The following is a 22,286-nucleotide window of genomic DNA, read 5'->3' as shown; positions in this document are numbered from 1 at the left end:
AACACCTATATTGTAGAGGTTCAAATTGTGGGCGTTTGTTATTTTGTCCTCCGTTATGGAGGGATGTTCATCAACAATTTGTTATAATCTAAAAAAGTACCCTTAAAAGTTATCCTTCAACTCCTGGAAATTCGTTAAACCATTTTCGTTACATATGTCTTTAATTTGATTTATCTTCTTATTCACCAAACTGTTTATCACAAAGTCGGAATCTTTAAAGTGAGTATTACGCCACAGAGGCTCCATAATTATTTCATCAAGATCATCCACATTAGATATTTCATGCTTAGTGTAGAACTTTGCCCAAGTATTTAAAACGTCTCTCCAAAATGGGTTATCGACATGATAATGCATATTGATACGAGCTCCTTCTTTAAAAAATGCGGATTCGAAAGTAGTATATTTTCGCTGTATTTCTATTATCAGGTTTGTCGTTCCAGAGGAAGTTATAGAAAATTTCGCGTTTTTATGAAACTATCTGGCGGATTCGGCATTGACGTAAAGTATGCTGACAATGCAAGTGTTTTGATAAACGTAATTTAACCAATTAATGTTAAATTGTTTCTCATCCAGCTTGCCAAAACTCTTTTCAAATTTTCAAGTTTAGTTTGGTTTGGTTTGTTGTTTAACGCCACACTCAGCAATATTCCAGCTATATGACGGCGGTCTGTAAATAATCTAGTCTGAACCAGACAATCCAGTGATTGATATCATGAGCATCGATCCACGCATTTGGGATCGATGACATGCCATCATTCAAGTCAGCTCATGATGTCAAACAGACACAGACACAGTATACTCCGAGCCGACCAGTCCTTGTTTTAGCCCCTTAATGCCGAGCGCCAGACAGGGTAATAACAAGTACCACCTTTTAACGTCTTTTGGTATGACGCGGCCGGGAATCGAACCCCGGACCTTCCGCTCATCGGGCGGACGCTCTACCACTAGACCACGGAGGCGGTCGGATCCATTTGCGCCGGCTTCTATTGCTTCTTTAATTGCTGCGAATGGCATCTGTAAAGATAACTGCTTTATGGTCGTATTCATCTGCCCGCCTCAGCGCTTGCAAAATGGATAAAAATTTATCTGCAAAATACTAAACGTTAATCATGGAATCTAAACATTTTAGAGATGGAGAAATCGGCAGTACGAAGAGTGAATGACTCTGATGATGCATCAGTATATGGGTGTGAAAGTATAATAACGTTCAGACAGAAGGTCTTGATTTATTGCTTTTATCATGTTTTGGTCCATATTGTTGTGATTTGATAAGGGATGTGACAGGCGGAGCAAAATGATGAGTGAGTGAGTGAGTTTGGTTTTACGCCGCTTTGAGAAATATTCCAGCAATATCACGGCGGGGGACACCAGAAATGGGCTTCACACATTGTACCCATGTCGGGATTCGAACCCGGGTCTTCGGCGTGACGAGCAAAATGATGAACTGGTTGATCATTTTAAAGACCATACTGTACTTTAAACCGAAAGGGAATTTGCCGAGAGATAAGTTACACATGATATACTCCACGATGTCTGTGACTGCATGATTCTTGCACTTACAGTACACGACGTAATAAGCGCCTCGCTCTAATTTAAGCGCCCACGGCGTTATTTGCTAATATATTGGCTAGAGAACAATCCCAATTAGCACCCCTTCCGAATGATAAATGTACACAAGACTTATTTATTCGCGTATAATACACACTCGTGTGTTATATGCACCGTTAATTATGGACAATTAAATTCTGGAAAAATATATCTGTCGTACTTAAACATTTCGGGCTGTCAAAGAGCCTCACTATTTCTAATTTTAATAGCGTCCTGGGCGCTTATTACGTCGAATACGGTAGTCTTTATTTTTTAGGAAGTTTTGCTTAGATACCTGATGTCTACGAAGGTGAAGATTCACCTCTGAACCCACTCAACTTGAAGAGTTGATATTGGAGTTGCTGCATTTTGTCAAAGCTGTGGACTTAATGCGGTCAAGCTTATTAAGTTGACATTAAGACGTAGACATAAGAACAGGCAACCATACTAAGTCTGGATAAGATCAGGGCCTTGAAAAGCAATAATGAGTGAGTGAGTTGGGTTTAACGCCGTTTTTAACAATATTCCAGTTATATCGCGGCGTGTCAGCTTAATGTGGGAGGAAAGCCCGAAGTGATGCAGGTCTCAGACGTTTACCACTTCGGTAAAACCCACGAGCAAGGGTATGGTGCTGACAAACCTAGAAACATAATCGTGGCGAACCGGGATTCGAACCCACAATCATAGGTTTCTGGCATGCCCAAGGGACGCAACTCTGCACAGCGAATCGCGGCGGCTTAGACGACTGGGCCACCCGTGCCCCCTTGAAAAGCAAAAACATACATGTAGCTAATATAGTTTTTGAAATACACTTTAATAGATTTATGATCTTATTACACCTGACAATGTGTACAAATGCGTTATATGTTGTGACCATTTTAATCTTTTATCAAAATGAACGCCAAGACATTTGAACACTGATTACCAGTATATGGTGTTTGTCATTGACCCGGCTTGTGTTACAGTTTAAAGTATGAAATTGACAGTCACAAGAGGATCATCAGAAAAATAAATGTGTGCAAAAGTACACAATACAAGTCTATCAAACCACGCCCTCTCATTATATTAAGATGTTTCAGTGACATGTATATTATTGATATGCATCATTATCATACTCAAGAAAGATCAATTTTATTGTATTTAATTGTTTTGATTAATTTGCCTAAATGGAAAAGGTGAATAGATATGACCTATTCCAGCTTCCCCATTCTCTTGTGAGCTGTTCAAAGCGGCGTTAAACCTTACTCACTCACTCACTCCGGTCAGCTGTTCAAAGCGGCGTTAAACCAAACTCACTCACTCATTCTGGTGAACTGTTCAAAACTGCGTCAAAACCCAACTCATTCACCCACTCCCTCATTCTGGTGACCTGTTCTAAGCAACGTTAAACCCCACCCACTCCATCATTCTGTTGGCACATGGTCAGACAAAATGGTACGAGACACCAATGGTATCGTGGTTAAAGAAGCGCTATGAAAATCATTTGAACATCACTTCATGGTGGGTTTTACAAGGCCGCAGTGCGTTTCGGTGCGAGCGAGTAGGGTTTGAACATTGATTCTGTTTTTTCACAACATGACCACCAAATGTGGGACGAAGTCGTCGCGGGGCGAGCTCCTGTAAAATGCTGACAGACACCAGACGCAGAAGCGCAAATGAACACTCAGCTGCCGTGCATCCTGCTTGTTTCTTACCGATCGTTCAGGGTCCACTTGCACAAAGCGATTTTAGTGCTAAGATGATCTTAACTCCCATACTCTAACATAGGATTACAATAGTCTTAGCGCTAAGATCGTTTTGTGCAAGTGGGCCATGGTGAAAGAGGGCTGGTCTCCTTCTACAAGAGACGGCAGTCTGGTGGTCCGCTCGTCAGGCCCGGACTCTCTTCTCTACATGGGCACATTATGTGAATCCCATTTCTCGGGTCAAGATAATTTAATAATAATGCTGCAGACTGATGAAGAAAAAAATACATTGTTGCAAGCGTTTTTTCTTGAAAAATATTCCGGCACATAGTTATTTTTTTTTTTAATATCTGGTTTTGCAGATTTAACTGAAATCTAATATCCCCCTCCCAAATATCGGTCCCCTTTTCAAGAAAGGGAACTTTACCCTTGTGCCAAGTTATAGACCTGTATCACCCATAGACTCCCCAAAACCCAACCCCCACCCCAAACCCCCAACCCACCCAGAATATCCAATGGTTGATCCCCATTGCGCTTCTCTCGCTGTGCAGAGTTGCGTCCCTTGGGCATGCCAGAAACCTATGATTGTGGGTTCGAATCCCGGTTCGCCACGATTATGTTTCTAGGTTTGTCAGCATCATACCCTTGCTCGTGGGTTTCACCGAAGTTGTAAACGTCTGAGACCTGCATCACTTCGGGCTTTCCTCCCACATTAAGCTGACACGCCGCGATATAACTGGAATACTGTTAAAAGCGGCGTAAAACCCAACTCACTCACTCACTCACTCATTGCGCTTCTCAAGTGTAGTGTATGGTTATTGTCTCTCACCAGCTCATATCAAATGGAAACACGAATAACAAACAGAAAGATTAAATGTTTATTCAAGCTTAAAGGTTAAAAAAATGTACAAACATACAATATGACGGTAACATCACCACAGATTCCAAAGACGAAGCTAGCAATAAGACAGCAGCGTAACAGATTCATATAAACGGGTACATCAGTATTTTGTTCTTTGAGTGGTTGTGTCTTGACCTTGCACCTTGACCTTGTACTGTCTTAATCAATTTTCGCGCAGTATATGAATCAGGATACACATGTAAGTCATCAGTAAGAACATGTACCGTGAAGGATATAACCTTTTAAACATTATTGTATTGTAATCCATGGACTTTATTATTGAATAAGTTTGTCTATCTGTATCACGAAGAGTATGGCATCGTAACTTCTCAATGGGAGTTATTGTATTGTAATCGATGGATTTTATTATTGAATAAGTTTGTCTTTCTATATCGCGAAGAGTATGGCATCGTAACTTCTCAATGGGAGTTATTGTATTGTAACCGATCGACTTTATTATTAAATACGTTTGTCTTTCTGTATCGCGAAGGTTATGGTATCGTAACTTCTCAATGGGAGTTATGATAGCCTTATTTCTAACGGAAATGTATTAAGATTTCCTCTTCTACTTCAATTTATTATGAAGGTGTCAGGAGATATATTGAAAATTGCTTCCTATTTGTATAAAATATTTGATAATAATGTGTAAAAATATGTTAATGTTTATATTTCACCCTTATATTTATTATATTGTGTATATTTATTATATATAATTATATGTTTTACATTTAATGGATTGTATGTTATCATCCGAGTCTAGTACGTACTTTCATTTATATACTAAACCATCAAGATATGGTAGGCTAGCATGGAAGTTATAAGTAAAAGACAAAATTCGGTACCTCTATTTTGACTGTAAAACACTCGTGTGAAATACTTGATGCTGACTGTAGCTTGTATAATGTTTTCTGATGGTACGAGTATTTGAAGGGTAATGTGGGCATTATGTCCTGGTATTAACATAGAAACGTGAAATAATTGCAAAAGGTATGTTACTTAGCTGTGTATGAAACCACAATAATGACTTTTCTTGCCTTAAAATCAGCTAAAATTAAACCATTCCCCTTTGTCTTCATCATAAATTGCAATTAACTCGCGTTAGAATGCATTGTATTTTCTGATTGTAGTCATATTATTTTGATGAATGGGAATCGAGCAATTACAAGTTTACCTTTTAAAAGTGCATTCATATAAGATCAAAATACCAAATAAAGATTACACATAATCAGCAGTATAAGGTAAGGTAATAATATTGGTAAATACTTGGAACATTAATGAGCAAAAATGCACTCTATAACGTGTTTGTCTTAGCACCTCTATGACTTATGTGAATTCGGCATTCACTTCTGTTAACACGCGCGACATTCTCCCGCCAGCCGGGTTTATATATGCATCATTTGGAACTATTAAAAGCTGACGTCTTTCCCTCCACCATCCGTTTTGCACTGTTGAACTTGTCGTTTGATAGCAGAGTGCATTATTATTACCATTTAGGCTTCAAAATACATTAAAGAACACGTTGAGAATCTTCTTATAAAGTCAAGACGTTGTCTTGACGTCATGACCCATTTAGCCTCGTTTTGACTCAGTTAGTGCTGGTGTCGTGTGAGATAGAACCTTGTTTCTGGATCAAGTGCAGCTGCATGCGGAGGAAATTCGAGTAGTAGATTTTTCCATCTCCATTTTCATCCATGGCGTCAATCTTTTCTTTGAGAGTTCCTTTTACAGGGATACCAAGGGAGTTCTCCAGGCCATTGACCACGTCCTGCTTTGAGGCCCAGCCAGAGTGATCGTGGTCGAACTCCTCATAAACACACCTCCAGACACTTGTCCTGTTAGGAAACAAAGGAAACGATATAAACTAAAGGCCAAAAATTACAAAAAATCAAACGAGTTCAAACTAAATCAATGCAAAACACATCGTCCGAATACAACAATGCTCTATGCAGAAAGGGATACACACGGAAGCTTTTTGATCTAGAAAATGCGAAAACGTGAAAACACGTGCCGCTTTGGCAGCCTAAACTAAACCTCGCTGACTTGGTTGCAGCATGTCATCGATCCCAATTGCGTGGATCGATGCTCATGATTTCAATCACTGGATTGTCTGGTCCAGATTCGATTATTTACAGACCGCCGTCATATAGCTGGAATATTGCTGAATGCGGCGTAAAACAACCAACCAACCAACCAACCAACCTGAACTAAACGTATTAGTAAGGGTATATAAATGATACGTCATTTCAGACACTGATAACAAACCATTTATGTATTTATGGTATTCAACAGGAATATGCATTATGTAGTATCCAACAACAAAACAAGGAAATATTTATAATATATTAATATATTATTACGTGTTTTCAATAGCACCTATGGATACTGACCAGGAATCCCGTTAGTATTATGAACTCTTTCTTTTGGCTTCCTATGCATTTTCTGACAGCTGTGAGTTACGGGCGAGGTGAGGTAAAACGGGTTTTAACGTCGCGTCAAGATTATTGCACTTATATAACGACGTGCATGCACCAATCTCATTAAAATCAGACCTCAATTCTCGCTACCACTAAACAAAGATCTGAAGACATCGATTAGGGGTCACGTCAGAACGACCTTTCATCCGACTAATCAGAGCGTCGCTTACCAGATTATGAAAGTGACAGTCAGAGTGTGATTTCTAATCATGCAACCTCGAAACCTTTAACACGGGTTATTCTAAACGATAGTTACTGGTTAAACGACAGAATCCATACAGTCTACACCATCTATTAGCCAATCCAGAATGTTTTTTTGTTCAGGTTTCAAATTTGTAATCGAGAATTTGTCAAAATATGTTTCGAAGCGAAGTCGCCAATTTGAAATTAGTGCCGCAAAGCACGAGAAAGCTCCCTTCTGATTGGTCAATTCATTGGTCGGTCAAAGTTCGCGCAAGGTCGGTCTGACGTGACCCGTAATGGCATGTCCTCCGATCTCATTCGTCACCACTCGCCTCTTTCCGTTCCGGAATAACATGAGTTGGTCACGAATGCTCAGATCTTTGTTTAGCGTAGGTGGAACTAAGATCTGATTTTAATGAGATTGTGTATGCACGTGTGTGTATTCTTGTACTAGTCCGGACTAATGCCGATTGTATAGTGCTAGCACACCGAGATACCATGCAGACGAATACCCCACTCAGACACAGTAAACTGACTCCAAGTCGACCAGTCCTTGACTTAGCCCCTTGCTGAACGCCAGGCGGGGTAACAACAAGTCCCATACTTTAACATCTTTTGGTAGGACGCGGGCGGGGATCTTTCGCTCTCCGGACGGACGCTCCACCAAGAGACCACAGAGGCGGGCCATGATTTATGTCTATCCTTTGTGTGTAATGATAATAGGTCTGTACGTGAAGGAACCTAGCAGCTGCACAAATAACATCCTTTGTATCCTAATGCCACCCAAATATGATAATGCTCAATTCCAATCTGTCAATATTGTGTCTATATGCATTGATGGACCGGAATCAATATATTCATAAACGTGTTGAGTCACAAAGATAGCATCAGTTAGCAGTAATTGCATTTTCTACATTCTATGCATCTAAATTTAGTACTGCGTTATAGAAAGCTTTACAAAATTCACGCTCATTTAGTCCACGGTTGTATTCATTTGATTCGATTTAGTCACTGCCATGCAAGAATTTTTATCAGAATGTCAATACGAAAATGAGTGAGTTTTTAGCAATATTCCAGCAATATCACGGCGGGGGACACCAGAAATTGTCTTCACACATTGTACCCATATCGGGAATCGAACCCGGGTCTTCGGCGTGACGAGCGAACGCTTTAACCACTAGGCTACCCGACCGCCCCTCAATACGAAAACGCATCTTCATATTATGTTAGATATTTAGATAAATGTATACGTGTTGTATTTCTCTGTGACAGAGACAATCGATATTTTGTCAGAATGTTATAATTAACCCATATCTAAACGGCTAACAAATTAGTGTTCAATGTCATTTTGACATACACGCGTCATATGTCAAGGAATGTTAACTTAACCGTGCCTGTTCTCGTTCAGTCATATATAGTTATGAGCTCTAATGGTGTACTCGTTATTACCATTAATACAACAATGCGTAACAACATAGCAATATACGGTGGCCCATGGAGTCTGTTTTTCAATATTTTGATGTTTAACTTACTTTTATCTTAACCTTTTGAAAATTAACACAATCTGCCATACATATATGTGATAAATCATGTATAAAAACATCCGAAAACATAGAAAATGTACTTTTAAGTAGCTTTTGAGTCGCTGAAATGTGAAGTGAAAATGTTAAAAACTAAAATGGAAATGTCAAAAACCAAAACGAAAAGGTCAAAAACTAACATGAATACACAGAAAACTATTTCCACCGCGGTGATAATATTTACACCGCGGTGGAAATAGTTTTCTGTATTTTCATTTTAGTTTTTGACATTTTCGTTTCGTTTTTCAGCGATTCAATATCTTCTTTACAAATGATTTATCACATATTTGTAAGACAAATCGTGTTAATTTGCAAAAGGTTACGATAACAGTTAGTGAAATATCAAAATATTGAAAAACAGACTCCGTGTCCCTTATGGGCCGCCGTAGCAATATATAGCAATTATTCTTTTCATATCAACTGTTGGGATAAGTTCACAAAACACGTGGCACAGTTATTCGGAATAAGGGTAACAGGAGATCAATACAATTCAATGTTTCGTTTAAATGTCATTTTGCAGTTAAAAAATTATAAATGTACAAGTGGGTGAGTGAGTTGAGTTTTAACGCCGCTTTAAACAGTATTCCAGTTATATCGCGTCAGATTAATGTGGGAGGAAAGCTTGAAGTGATGCAGGTCTCAGACGTTTACCACTTCGGTGAAGCCCACGAGCACGGGTATGGTGCTGACAAACCTAGAAACATAATCGGGGCAATTCGGGATTAGAACTCACAATCATAGGTTTCTGGTATGCCCAAGGGACGCAACTCTGCACAGCGAATCGCAGCGCCTTAGACGACCCGTGCCCCCCGATAAATGTAACCAAGAAACGTACTCAAACTTTGAAGCGACACTTATAGTCATATGTATATCAAAGACCGCTAGGCTGTATTTGACGTGGAGCAAACCGTGATGATGAGGACGACGATGAGTAACCGTTATCAATCAATCACACGGACAGCCGCAGTATCAATCAACAACTATGTTAATATGACTATCAGAATATGGTCATGGCATGTTCAGGTGAACATTTTATGAGCTGTTACCACGGGATCTGGTTCTATTGGGCACACAAAGGCTGCACGGAAGCTAAGGTCTTATATATAGAATGGAGATATCTATTCGACGCGTAATGAAACGAATATTACGAAACGTTACACTATGGGTTGTATACTCCCCAGGGAGCTGAGAATGAAAATCGAGTGCTCACTGATCCATTGACCGGGGTAAAAATAGTGTAGCGCTATGAGCATCCACTTGGTGAATGGAATCTGGCGCATTATAAATGCACTCATTATTATTATTAATATTATTATTATTATTATAGCAATGGGTTACTTGAACTTTCCAACAGTCAACTTTCCTTTCATGTCGAGCAATATTCCAGCAGCTCCAGTCTTTGGTGTTTACATTTTACAACCTTTTTAGCTACAACGGAACATGCTCTTTCTACCAAGATTTCAAAAAGCGTCATACGACTCTTGCTCAGAGGTTGTTTGATCAAGATTACAACATTCAAGGCCTCAGTGAAGCTTTCAAAAGTTTTATGGTAGTCATGTGGAGGACATTTCCAGATTTGACGCATCAGTGACAAAGATTATGTCCGACGCAATTCCCTATTTAGACTTGTACCATATGTTCCTGTGTTTGCTCAGGTGAACAATTGACTTGCCTTTGCGTGTGTTTGTGACGGGTGCCACGGTGGAGAAGGATACGCTGACCTTTTTAGCGAACACCTGGTATCATCACTATTTGATAGTGATTCATAAACATTTGCTTATGATATAGTCGGAATCGTGCTATCGACTCTGCTAAATGCAGAGATTTCTGTTGGATATGGAAAGGGTTTTGTCGCTTAATTCATTATCATGATGAATGTAAAATGTCAGAGAACAATCAGTCTCGACCATCTTCCGAAAAGGATTCCATCGGGCACAACCGGCAAAGCAGTGGCGAAAAACATGACGATGACGACGACGACGATGATGATAATGATGATAAAAATAATAATAATAATAATAATAATAATAACAACAACAAACATCAACGCAAGAGAACAACCAAACCGATTATCCGCTGAAACAGATTCCATTGTGCTCGAAGGCTGTGAGGTGAAACTTATATGAATGGATCACTGAAATCAGTGATGACACAGGTGTTCGTGAGGTAAGCATGTTCGCCCCACCGGAAGCACCCACTGCTCACACAATCTGCTTGTTTGGTATTTAATGCCACACACCAGCACCGCTGCCATACGATGGTAGCCTGTAAATAATCTAGCATTGAACCGACAAGCCTGCATTGTAAGCCGCACTCTGCATAGATAGTGATATGACAGGACAAGGAGACATGCTGTCACAGCTGTTGTTATGTGTGTGTGTTATGTGACTCCGTGTGACATTCGATGCTCATATTGATGATTGTTTGTGGAAGCTGTGTGTTATATGAACAGTTTCATCAGCGTTCGTAAGTGAACCAGTTCAAAAGTAGCAGCACTCAATCTGTAAACAAGTCTTCAGAGAAAGGTTTCTGGAATATTTTCTATTTCACGTGGTAATACACCATTAGGGAGGGGGCCAGTTAGATACTCACAGCTTCTCTAGGGTTGTATCTGACGTCATCAACTTCACATACTCATCCTTCGTCATGATGCTTCTCTCATTCTTCCCTAATTGCTTCAGCCAAATTTGCTGCAAGAGATTCACAGCAATTTTAAGACCACTGAACAACGTATTACATATCTTTAAAGATGACTCGACTCTGTTCAATTGTCAGTCCTTGCAAGTTTGAGTCAATTCATTCAGAAATGTCTTTGTTTGTCTCCTAACTAAACCATTATTAAACATCCAGACTTACACTGCTGGAAAATAGTGGTTTTCGTGGATGTTAAATTGTAATAAATAATTGAAAGTAGCCCAGATAATGTCCTCTTTTCAGAGCCTGAATAAATCTAGATTTGCCTAGTATTGCAGATTTGTTTGATAGTTTTCGGATATTTTTGTTTCAGAGTCTGTAGGAGGGACGCTGTATCGGTTTTCCACATGGGTCAAACGTCTTAACCGTGTGCCAACCAGATCGCTGAGCGTAGTCCTTCTTTAAAGGAGCACAATGCTCGGACAAACTAGCAGCCAATTGGGCAAGCACCTTTGACTCAGCAGAACTTTGCATGTGTGTTTATTCGAATTTTACACTGGTACAATGTAGACTGAACCTGACATGGATCATTGTCTAGCTACAGGCTATTTGACCGGACAAAAATTTCTTCAACTTGAAGGAATCATTTAAAATCGTAGTGTGTGAATATGCCATTATTGTTGCTGTCTGGTGGGGATTTAACAGGCGCTTTCGGTAATGCTGACGTCGCACTCTACGACTTCTGTCGTATGTTTGATATACACCGTTAAGAAACAAGACGTTTATGTGAAGCTTCATCCTTGAAACAGTGTGCCTACCTTTGCCCCTTCGTGCCCGGTAGGGTATCTCAGCAGCCTCATCAGCCTGACGAATTCCCCGTAGTTGAGTACGTTGTTGCCGGTCACATCCATGCAGTTGAATTCTTCCTCGAGATACTTCAACTGGAGAGGACGTAAACGTTCATAAGGGTTTCATTTTTATCCCAACACGTCGCTTTATACGAGGGACACGAAGCTTGTTTTGTTCTCATGTGTATTGGAAAATATCACAAACATTAGGTGAAAAGATACTCCGTATTTGTTTTGTGACAGAATGTTTTGTTTTGTTTGTTTGTTTGTTATTTAACGCCGCACTCAAGCTATATGACGGCGGTCTGTATATAATCGAGTCTGGACCAGACAATCCAGTGACTGACATCATGAGCATCGATCACCGTAATTGGGATATGATGACATGCATCAACCAAGTCAGCAAGCCTGACCACCCGATCCTGTTTGTCGCCTCTTACGACAAGCATAGTCGCATTTTACGGCAAGCATGGGTTGCTGAAGACCTATTCTACCCCGGATCTTCACGGATGTATTTCAAGCATAAAGAAATCAGATATGTAAGCATTAGTGAGTGCATTTTTAAATGCCACTGTTGCCCGTACATCATACAAATGATGAAGGCCAACCAAACCAATGGTTAATAGCATGAACCACAATCAACGCCAAACTATCAACCAGTCACACACTGCAACCGACTGAACTCATTTCGGGTACTGGCGACTCCGTAATGCCCTTAGTGATTTATAAATGAGATGCATTCGTCGGCGTCCAACCCCTCACCTTCGTATTTTGTTCTTTTATCTCCTCCTCCGTCATCTGACGAACCAGTGGGGGAGCTTTAGCGTGTGACATTTTGTCTTTTACTTTTCTGAAACAGGAACATGGCCGATATAATTCACCGCGCATTGAACTGTAATGTTACGTGGAGAAGAGGCATTGGTACTTTGTAGCATTGAACCGTAATGCTACGTAGAGAAGAGGCATTGGTACTTTGTAGCATTGAACACTGGTTTGCTATAATGGTATGATACAGTTCTACCGTTTCGTGTTGTCTGTAAATGATATACATCCATGTAATTTCTGGCGTGGAACGTTGACCTGTATTAATAAATGTAGTATTTGGTATTGGTGTTTCAGCCAGCTTCTTCGAAATCGAAGGTATGATGCTTTGCATTGAGAGTGATGAATGGAACTGAATATTGACATGTAAACATTACCTTTTGATCGTTTATTGGATCGATATGTATCGGATCAATGTATGTTTCAGGTGGTGTGGATCAGCGTATGCACCATTGGTAAAGAACAGTGGTATGGTTCAATGGCTTGCACTAGTGATATGATTTAGTGGTATTCACCAGAGCTATGATTTAGTGGTATTCACCAGAGGTATGATTTAGTGGTATTCACCAGTGGTATGATTTAGTGGTATGCACCAGTGGTATGATTTAGTGGTATTCACCAGAGGTATGATAAAGTGGTATTCACCAGTAATATTATTTAGTGGTATGCACAAGTGGTATGATTTAGTGGTATTCACCAGTGATATGATTTAGTGGTATTCACCAGTAGTATGATTTAGTGGTATGCACCAGTGGTATGATTTAGTGGTATTCACCAGTGATATGATTTAGTGGTATGCACGAGTGGTATGATTTAGTGGTATTCACCAGTGGTATGCACCAGTGATATGATTTAGTGGTATTCACCAGAGATATGATTTAGTGGTATACACCAGTGGTATGATTTAGTGGTATGCACCAGTGGTATGATTTATTGGTATTCACTAGATGTATGATTTAGTGGTATGCACCAGTAGTATGATTAAGTGGTATTCACCAGTAATATTATTTAGTGGTATGCACAAGTGGTATGATTTAGTGGTATTCACCAGTGATATGATTTAGTGGTATACACCAGTGGTATGATTTAGTGGTATTCACCAGTGGTATGATTTAGTGGTATTCACCAGTGATATGATTTAGTGGTATGCACGAGTGGTATGATTTAGTGGTATTTACCAGTGATATGATTTAGAGGTATGCACCAGTGGTATGATTTAGTGGTATGCACCAGTGGTATGATTTAGTGGTATTCACCAGAGATATGATTTGGTGGTATACACCAGTGGTATGATTTAGTGGTATGCACCAGTGGTATGATTTAGTGGTATTCACTAGATGTATGATTTAGTGGTATGCACCAGTAGTATGATTAAGTGGTATTCACCAGTGATATTATTTAGTGGTATGCACCAGTAGTATGATTAAGTGGTATTCACCAGTGATATGATTTAGTGGTATACACCAGTGGTATGATTCAGTGGTATTTACCAGTGGTATGATTCAGTGGTATTCGATGACAGCAAGAAAACCAATGGTTTCTCAATTTGAATCATGTATGCATCATGGTAAGGATAAATTGCATAATGTAATAGAACAGTCACTTATTGCAATTGTGAAACATGTTTTTAGATTTGAAGACCTAGAGACTTGGGGCAAAAGTGGCCCAGTCGTCTGAGGCGCCGCGATTCGCTGTGCAGAGTTGAGTCCCTTGGGCACGCCAGAAACCTATGATTGTGGGTTCGAACCCCGGTTCGCCCCGGTTATGTTTCTAGGTTTGTCAGCACCATACCCGTGCTCGTGGGTTTCACCAAAGAGGTAAACGTCTAAGACCTGCGTCAATTCGGGCTTTCCTCCCACATTAACTAACTGGAATGCTATTAAAAACGGCGTTAAACACAACTCACTCACTCACTCACTCACTCTAAAGACTGAGAAAGATGACACTTTAAATGAATCACCATATCAAACGTTTCAAGACATAAAGACTGACAGAAAAAAAATACCAATCAGACTTAACGTTTTAGGATCATTACAATATTTATGCAAACACAAACCTGTCCATATACTCGTGTCTCTGGAACTACATTTCTCGTGGCTTTAGTCATGCAATCGCCACTCAAGCTTCAAACTCTAAGATATGTGATATGTGTATTGTCCATGAGATAATACACCAGACACTGACATGTAACCTAGTTATTGACAAAATCATAATTCCCAAATAACTCTCAAATTGATCCACTCGTAATACGTACAGGGCGAAATTAGATGAGCTGCTTTAAATCGATTATAATAAGTAGTTCTTTTTTTCTGTGATGACATTTCGCTCAGTTTATCCGTATGCATATAGTTGTGTCTCCCGCCGGGCGTTGTTGTGCTTGCGCTGAAGCACCACGCGCCACTTTGATCCAAAATGTCACAATTTCGTTATTAATACTTTCATCGATTTGTGATCCAGATGGTGCATCTGTCAAGGCCGTTTACCATTGTACAAACTCCGCTATCATGTGACTTTATAATGACTGACAAACATGGAATGGTTACTATTTACATAAATTTCAAAATTCGTTTTACAAAAGTATCGAATGAAGACAGATGACAGCCACGTTATTTTACATTGTGAAGCGCTGATATCAGAAAGAAATGCGTTTTTCTCTTCTCTCATTGACGTACTTGACGTTAAAAAATATGTTGATTTTGAAATGCAAGATGAAACAGATATGTTATCAGTCTTATTTGGGGCTGAAACAAAATTTTCTCACAATCTGGATCAACACACCTGGGAAACTATTATACTTCAGTTCTCCTCGTATCTGTACAAACTAAGGCATCTTTTGATATATATCTTCTAGTGAAAATCTGTCATCATTTAGGTATCTGAATTTGATAAACTGTGTGTAATTGTAAATATGTTATGCCTTTTTTTATTGTGTTAACTGCGTGTAATTGAATATATATTCATTGTAATCTTCGGAATCGCATCTGGAGGAAATAAAGAATCTCTCTCTCTCTCTCTCTCTCTCTCTCTCTCTCTCTCTCTCTCTCTCTCTCTCTCTCTCTCTCTCTCTCTCTCTCTCTCTCTCTCTCTCTCTCTCTCTCTCTCTCATCAGAATGGCGTAACCATCAGCTGCGGGGCAAAAGACATTTCACACCCATGTTTGATAGCAGCTAAAAATGGTTACTCGATGGTAATGTATTTGATGTGTTTTGGATCTTAAGGTTTGCAGTATGCAGCCTAGGAACGTTTTCATAACATTTATAATGTTTTGGTCAAGTCCCATTTTCAAGTGGATGGTTCTTTTTGCTCTGCAGTTTATTACACATGTCAATTAGCGTGTATCTCGCACACTGTTATCTCGATATTACGATCATCTAGAATGCGACTATTTTAATGTAGCGTTGTCTCGAACATGCGAATTCATCTTTACATTGCTATCTCGAATACTATTATCTCGATATATTATGAAAATTTAACACGAGTATCTAGTTTTAATCTCGAATACGACCACCTCGATATAGGCTTTATTTAGATGTGGAGAAATTGGGTTTATCGTCGCGATCAGTTTATTTAGAATAGGTAAATTTGAATTTAACATTTGAAACCCCACCTGCGCGTTCGGTTCCAAATTCAATTTAGCGAGGTTAAACCTACAGGTAACCTAGTTCTACATTTGAAAATACATTATATTTATCTCCTAAATATCTCAGCTTCACGTCAGATACGGCCGCCTCCGTGGTCTAGTGGTTGATGGTTGGATCCCTGACAGCGTCACACCAAAAGACGTTAAAAGATGGTACTTGTTGTTACCCGGTTTTTCGGCATAAGGGACTAAAACAAGGACTGGTCAGCTTTGAGTCAGTATAGTGTCTGAGTGGGATCGCATGTAACAAGTACATGCAGCTACACACAAGCACATGCACGCCGTTTTATAAGTGCAATAATCTTGAACGCGACGTTAAACCCTATTTCACCTCACCATATGTCAAGTACAAATTACAAGGTTAAGTGAGTGAGTGAGTGAGTGAGTGAGTATGGTTTTACGCCGCTTTTAGCAATATTCCAGCAATATCACGGCGGGGGACACCAGAAATGGGCTTCACACATTTTACCCATGTCGGGAATCGAACCCGGGTCTTCGGCGTGACGAGCGACGCTTTAAACACCAGGCTACCCGACCGCCCTACAAGGTTAAGACATAGACTGGAAATGAAACCAGAGTATATTTAAAACAAATAAGACTAAAGTATCTAATCCAGCATCTTAGTGAGTGAATGGGTATGGTTTTACGCCGCTTTTAGCAATATCACGGCGGGGGACACCAGAAATGGGCTTCACACATTGTACCCATGTCGGGAATCGAACCCGGGTCTTCGGCGTGACGAGCGAACGCTTTAACCACTAGGCTACCCGACCGGCCCTCTGAGAACTGATGTTAATGTATTTCAGACAAGGCTCTTGGCTGTGTAAACCGCATGATGTAATGACAATGACTGGGAGTAATTACAATAATTATTAATAAGATGCACTGAACTTATGTTATGAGAAAATTGTGCGTTTAACAAGCTGTTAACGACTCACAAAGGATTATTTATGACATTGAATCTTTCTGACATTCTCGGATGCAATTACTAAAGCATGTAGTATGTTGAGGGTTTTATGCACATGGGAATTATTTCCATACTCCCCAGTGCCGTGCTTATACAGACAGGATCTGGAACGGGGTGAAGGTTGTCGTGACTATCACTGGGTGACTAGGCAGGACCAGATCAGACGAGACAATTACTTCAACAGGGGCACTTAGTGATAGATAGTGATATGATATAACAAAACAGGCTTGTTTACTAAATATTTTAGAGACTTATTCGATTTGTCCAATATCCAGATATCGGGTGTGTTTTTTTAACATTTGTTCTTCGCATATCACAAAAACAAAATATTTGGTGAATATTTACGGGCTTTGTGTTATTTTAACTGCCAAAGGTTTTTAGGAAGGAGGGCGGAAGGCGTGTGGTGGGGTGGTGGGGTTGGTGGGGATGGGGGGGGGGGGGGGGGGGGGGGGGGGATGGGGGGTCGACCGACCGACCGAGTCAGCCAGTCAGTCAGTTCAATTTTACGCCTTCAGCAATGTATACCAACATTGGACTTCACACATTGTACCCATGTTGGGAATCGAACCCAGGCCTTCAGTGTGGCGAGCGAATGCTTTAACCTCTAGGCTACCCCACCGCCCCGGTTGTTGTGGAGGGGGGACAAAAATGTATGTCCTGTTTATGCCCAGGTGGTAGGCTTTGGATACACACATTTGGATACATACAACAATACCTTTAAAGCAAAAGTTTATGTAATCTGGTAGTTGTAGTAGTGGTTATTTCAGTAAATCAGGCCACAGGCCCATTTTCTTATAGATATCCAAGCATTCAAACATGTTGCGCCAAAGGGGCATGTAGTAATATCAATACTAATCAGTACAAGGGTATCTGAGACCATATACATATGATGGTAGAAATAATAGTTTATATAATGGACAACTGCTTGCTCCTTTAAGAGCAAAGAATGTAAACTTGGCAAGATTATTGATTGTGAAAGCATTACTGGTGGTAAATAAAACTTTACTTTTATGCTCTAATGGAGATGTATAATAATCATCATGTATAAGATCGTCATAAAACGGACAAACTAAACAAACATGGTATTCTGTTTCTACATTTGGAATGATACAAAATGGACAGTCTTTCACATTTTGGAATACCTAACTTTCTACCCTGTGATACCATAAGATCACTGCTCGACGTGCGAAACTGTGAGAGAGTAATCTATGTAATAATATGTAATCTGGTATTTAGGTATACGGTATTACGGGTATATCTTTCGGATTGTTGGAAAGCGAACCCGATCCTTCAGCGTTAACCACTAGGCTAACCGCCCCTTTAATGAAAGGAATTACAAGCTGTAGTGTTAAGCCAGTGATGCACATATGAAACACCGAGGTTGTGATCCATGTACCGTATTTCCTCTATTAGACGCCTGGCCTCTAATAGACGCCGGCCTCTAATAGAAGCCGGGTCAATTGTTCAGTGCAATTGTTCAGGACTCTATTTGACGCCGGGTCAAGTCTTGTCCGAAATGAATAGAAGCCCGGGCGTCTAATAGAGGACATACGGTACATGAACTATTTAAGGAAAAGGGTGACTTTAACGTAAAGAATACCAAAGCAGTTATTTTTCTGCGTGGCGTAATCTTTACACAACTACGTGGCCCAAATCAAGACACGGGCATAGCTGCATAAAAAAAAATGTTCACATTTTTTAAAACACCGTTGCCTACAAACACCACCATAACCGCGCACTACTCGGGATAGATGGCAGCCCCAGCAAGTTTGATGAAAGTCGTTCAATAACATATCCATACGAACTCAACAATCGATACATTATCTAAATAGTTAATGATTGCCCTCAGTATACGGAGACAATGTCCAGGTGCCATACACGTCGCTAATTTCAATATTCTCTTTGAAGCATAGTCCCTCTTTAAACATCGCCAAAAGTGCGCGGACAAAATGCGCAACAAAGTTTCAATCATGTGATAGCTCAACATCATCAACAGATACGATAATATATGCAGATATGCTGTGGTGACCGTTATTTATTCAAAGCGACTGGTGATTCATCGCTATTTTCATTTCATCTCTTTAAGAATCTTGTAACTTCATCATTGTGAGACTTCGTACACGCTTAAAAACACTTGATAATGATCGTTATTGTTCATTATTGTTGAAATAATATTTTTTCTGACAGAAAAAAAAAACAAAATTGTCGAAGCATTTTACTATGCAACTAGCCTGAGTTAAATAGAACGAAAATAACGTTTAAAACTGCATGAATGGTTCTCAAAGAGAACGTTTCATTATTAACTGACACCGATTAATCAGTCGGAATAGGATAAAGAAACCTGATAAAGCAGATAATGCTGTGGATTTACCTTTCTTCCTCCTGGTTAGAGGGAGACAAATAAAGTCAACGTTAATTCTGCTCAGCAGCAGGAGTAGGAGAAGGAAAATGCCACTTCACCATATGCATCTTCGCATCTTCGCATCTTTGCATCTTTGGATCTTTGCATCTTTGCAACGCGAGTACAAAATACCAAGACAATCCGCTAGAATGGATGTACTACCTTTGTATATAATTTCAAATTGAATACGTTGACTTCATGGACATTTGAAATGGTACTTACGTTTCTATTCCTTCAGCGAACTGTAGACACCTGTTGCTAGTCAGCAAATCATTCTAACGTGTGGCTCCAGTTGCAATATAGATCTATCTGGGTGATTAACACATCTGCCACATTATGCGCAAGCCTGGTTATAGCTTGTGATACAAACACTCGTTGAGGGCTGGTGTTAGAACGCAGCTGCCCTGAATATGGTCAATCAATAAAGTTTGTTTTCCACTACAGCTTCAACCAAATAGTCCCTCGACTTACCAGTGACAACGAATAGTAACAGTGCGTTTGCATTCGAACGTATTGCCTTGGCGTTGCCGCAGTCACAAGTTCTACAAATAGCCTATTGTGTTCACCACTTGGTGTTATTTGGGCTCGTATCAATGCTGATATCAGCAACTGTGTTTATGCGTCAGATATTTTTGCACTTGTAATATGACAGTGTTGACATCAATGCAATCTATAACCTGCAAGGGAAACAAGCAAGAAACCCGTGCTGATTATATCACGTGTTATATGACTACATGGTAAACTGAAATTCAGATAATTTGAAATTCAAGAAAGCGAGAAATTTATTCATAATATTCATGTTCCTGGTTGTTGCACAAAAAACAATTACATGCATATTGCAACTAGCGTGACCGTTTACATTGGTAATGATTGTGATAACACTCTAGTCAGAGCAATGGTAGGCTAACATGTATAGATACGTCTCAATCCTCCTCTGTGATGACGCACCACGCTCTGGTTGCTTCGTAAATTTGATTTGTAGATTTGTAAATTTAGATATTTGGTCAAAAAACTTTTTGGTTTGCAAAGAACACACATATATGTATTCTAATGCTGTACTATAGTACCAGAAATCGTAAAGTAGGCGTCATATCTCCACATATGTATTTAAGAAATCAGTGATTTGGGAAATTTCTTTGGAACAAAATTTAATCAAGATGAACAACGCCAGTCAAATTGGCTTCATTTGAACTCGACGATGTACCAGTTATGTTTCAGCGTTGCTGTGTAATAACATCCATATCTTATCTCTTGCTGACAGCAAGACCGTTATACTTAGGAAGTACAGTAACCACACTGGCCAAGTTTCTGTAGTTGGTGTAAAAGGTTCATTCTTGAAAAGAATCGCAGTGCAATAGGTAGCCAGACTCATCAATGCATATCAGCTTCTAAGCGTCCATTATTCAGACTGGTGCGCTCCATGCTTCAGTGAGAAACTAGGTTAACAAGTCTGCATGTTTTTCCCGCAAGCTCTCTGCAGGAGAAGAATACCGCTCATTTTAATCATATATAAACGCATGCTTGATTATGGAAATAGTTTTTGTCGCCTTTATTTACAGAGGTAGATAAAAGTAATTATATATAAGAATTTTTTGCAGGAAGCAGAGTCGATTTGTGCGATTCCGACTCTGTCACGAGCATCAACTAGTGATGATGCCAGGTGTTAGAGAAATGGTAAGCCTATCCTGTCCCAACGGTGGCATCCGTCAACATACTGCAAATCTTGAAATTAATGCGTCTCCAAATTAATACGACTGCTGACCCCTAGCCAAAACTGCCACTCAAAATCAATGCGACTCCCTCCCTAGTGCGTACAAGGCAAGATAGGGAATTGCATCAGAAATGTTTTTAAGGGTTTTTGGGGTGTAGTCTACGCCAGTCATGAAGAGAGTGAGTGAGTGAGTGAGTACGGTTTTACGCCGCATTTAGCAATATTCAAGCAATATCACGGCGGGGGACACCAGAAATGGGCTTCAAACATTGTACCCATGTCGGGAATCGAACCCGGGTCTTCGGCGTGACGAGCGAACGCTTTAACCACTAGACTACCCGACCGCCCCAGTCGTGAAGAGAACAACAGTGACAGAGGATGTGGCGCAGGAAGATGCGCGGACCCGCCACTGTCGTGTTACTTCCAAACCGGCGTCAAAGTACTCATGGTCCGAAAGGACCCAATGTCCGAAGTGATTAATATTCTAGGACAATGGTTCCAAGGTACCAAATTTCCCGAACATTGGGTTCTGATTTATTGCAATTAAAACCACATCCCGAGACGGACATTGCGTTCTTTCACTGATATGTTCTGTTTTGAAGTCTATACAGCTAAAGGATTAATAATATCTACACAACGTATGATTCTCTAACACAGAAATGAATGAAACGGGACGATTTCGACGGAAACGTTACTGTCCAGGTTAACGAGGTTTCACAGTTAACTAACATACTGTTCTGTTTTGATATATTTTGTTGCTGTACAAAAACATTCGTACATATCGAACCTCCAGTGCATCACATTACAGAAAACACTTTAATTGCATTTTTGAAAAAAAATGAAAAACTAAATC

At 39.9% G+C, this 22,286-nt stretch overlaps 1 protein-coding gene across 5 annotated transcripts in view; it reads right to left on the bottom strand.

The window, feature by feature from the left end:
* Positions 1–4,136: 4,136 nt before the first annotated feature.
* The window catches only part of LOC124149064, a 36,638-nt gene continuing 18,488 nt past the window's right edge, over positions 4,137–22,286 (bottom strand). For 4 of the 5 annotated variants that reach the window (XM_046520434.2, XM_046520424.2, XM_046520457.2 and 1 more), the window contains exons 2-5: positions 12,655–12,742; positions 11,863–11,985; positions 11,003–11,100; positions 4,137–6,005 (exon numbers count right to left, since the gene is read on the bottom strand). In XM_046520434.2, the coding sequence (XP_046376390.1) occupies positions 5,759–6,005; positions 11,003–11,100; positions 11,863–11,985; positions 12,655–12,742 (556 nt within the window). In that variant the 3' untranslated portion in view covers positions 4,137–5,758. Of the gene's footprint in view, positions 6,006–11,002; positions 11,101–11,862; positions 11,986–12,654; positions 12,743–19,944; positions 20,179–22,286 lie in introns of those variants that run through there. The other variant, XM_046520442.2, reaches the window with a different exon arrangement.

The sequence above is a fragment of the Haliotis rufescens genome, unplaced genomic scaffold (assembly GCF_023055435.1).
Source record: "Haliotis rufescens isolate VD_foot unplaced genomic scaffold, xgHalRufe1.0.p SCAF_1, whole genome shotgun sequence".
Lineage (NCBI taxonomy): Eukaryota > Metazoa > Mollusca > Gastropoda > Lepetellida > Haliotidae > Haliotis > Haliotis rufescens.
The sequence above is the reverse complement of the archived record's forward strand: the minus strand, read 5'-3'. Positions and strand labels throughout refer to the sequence as shown.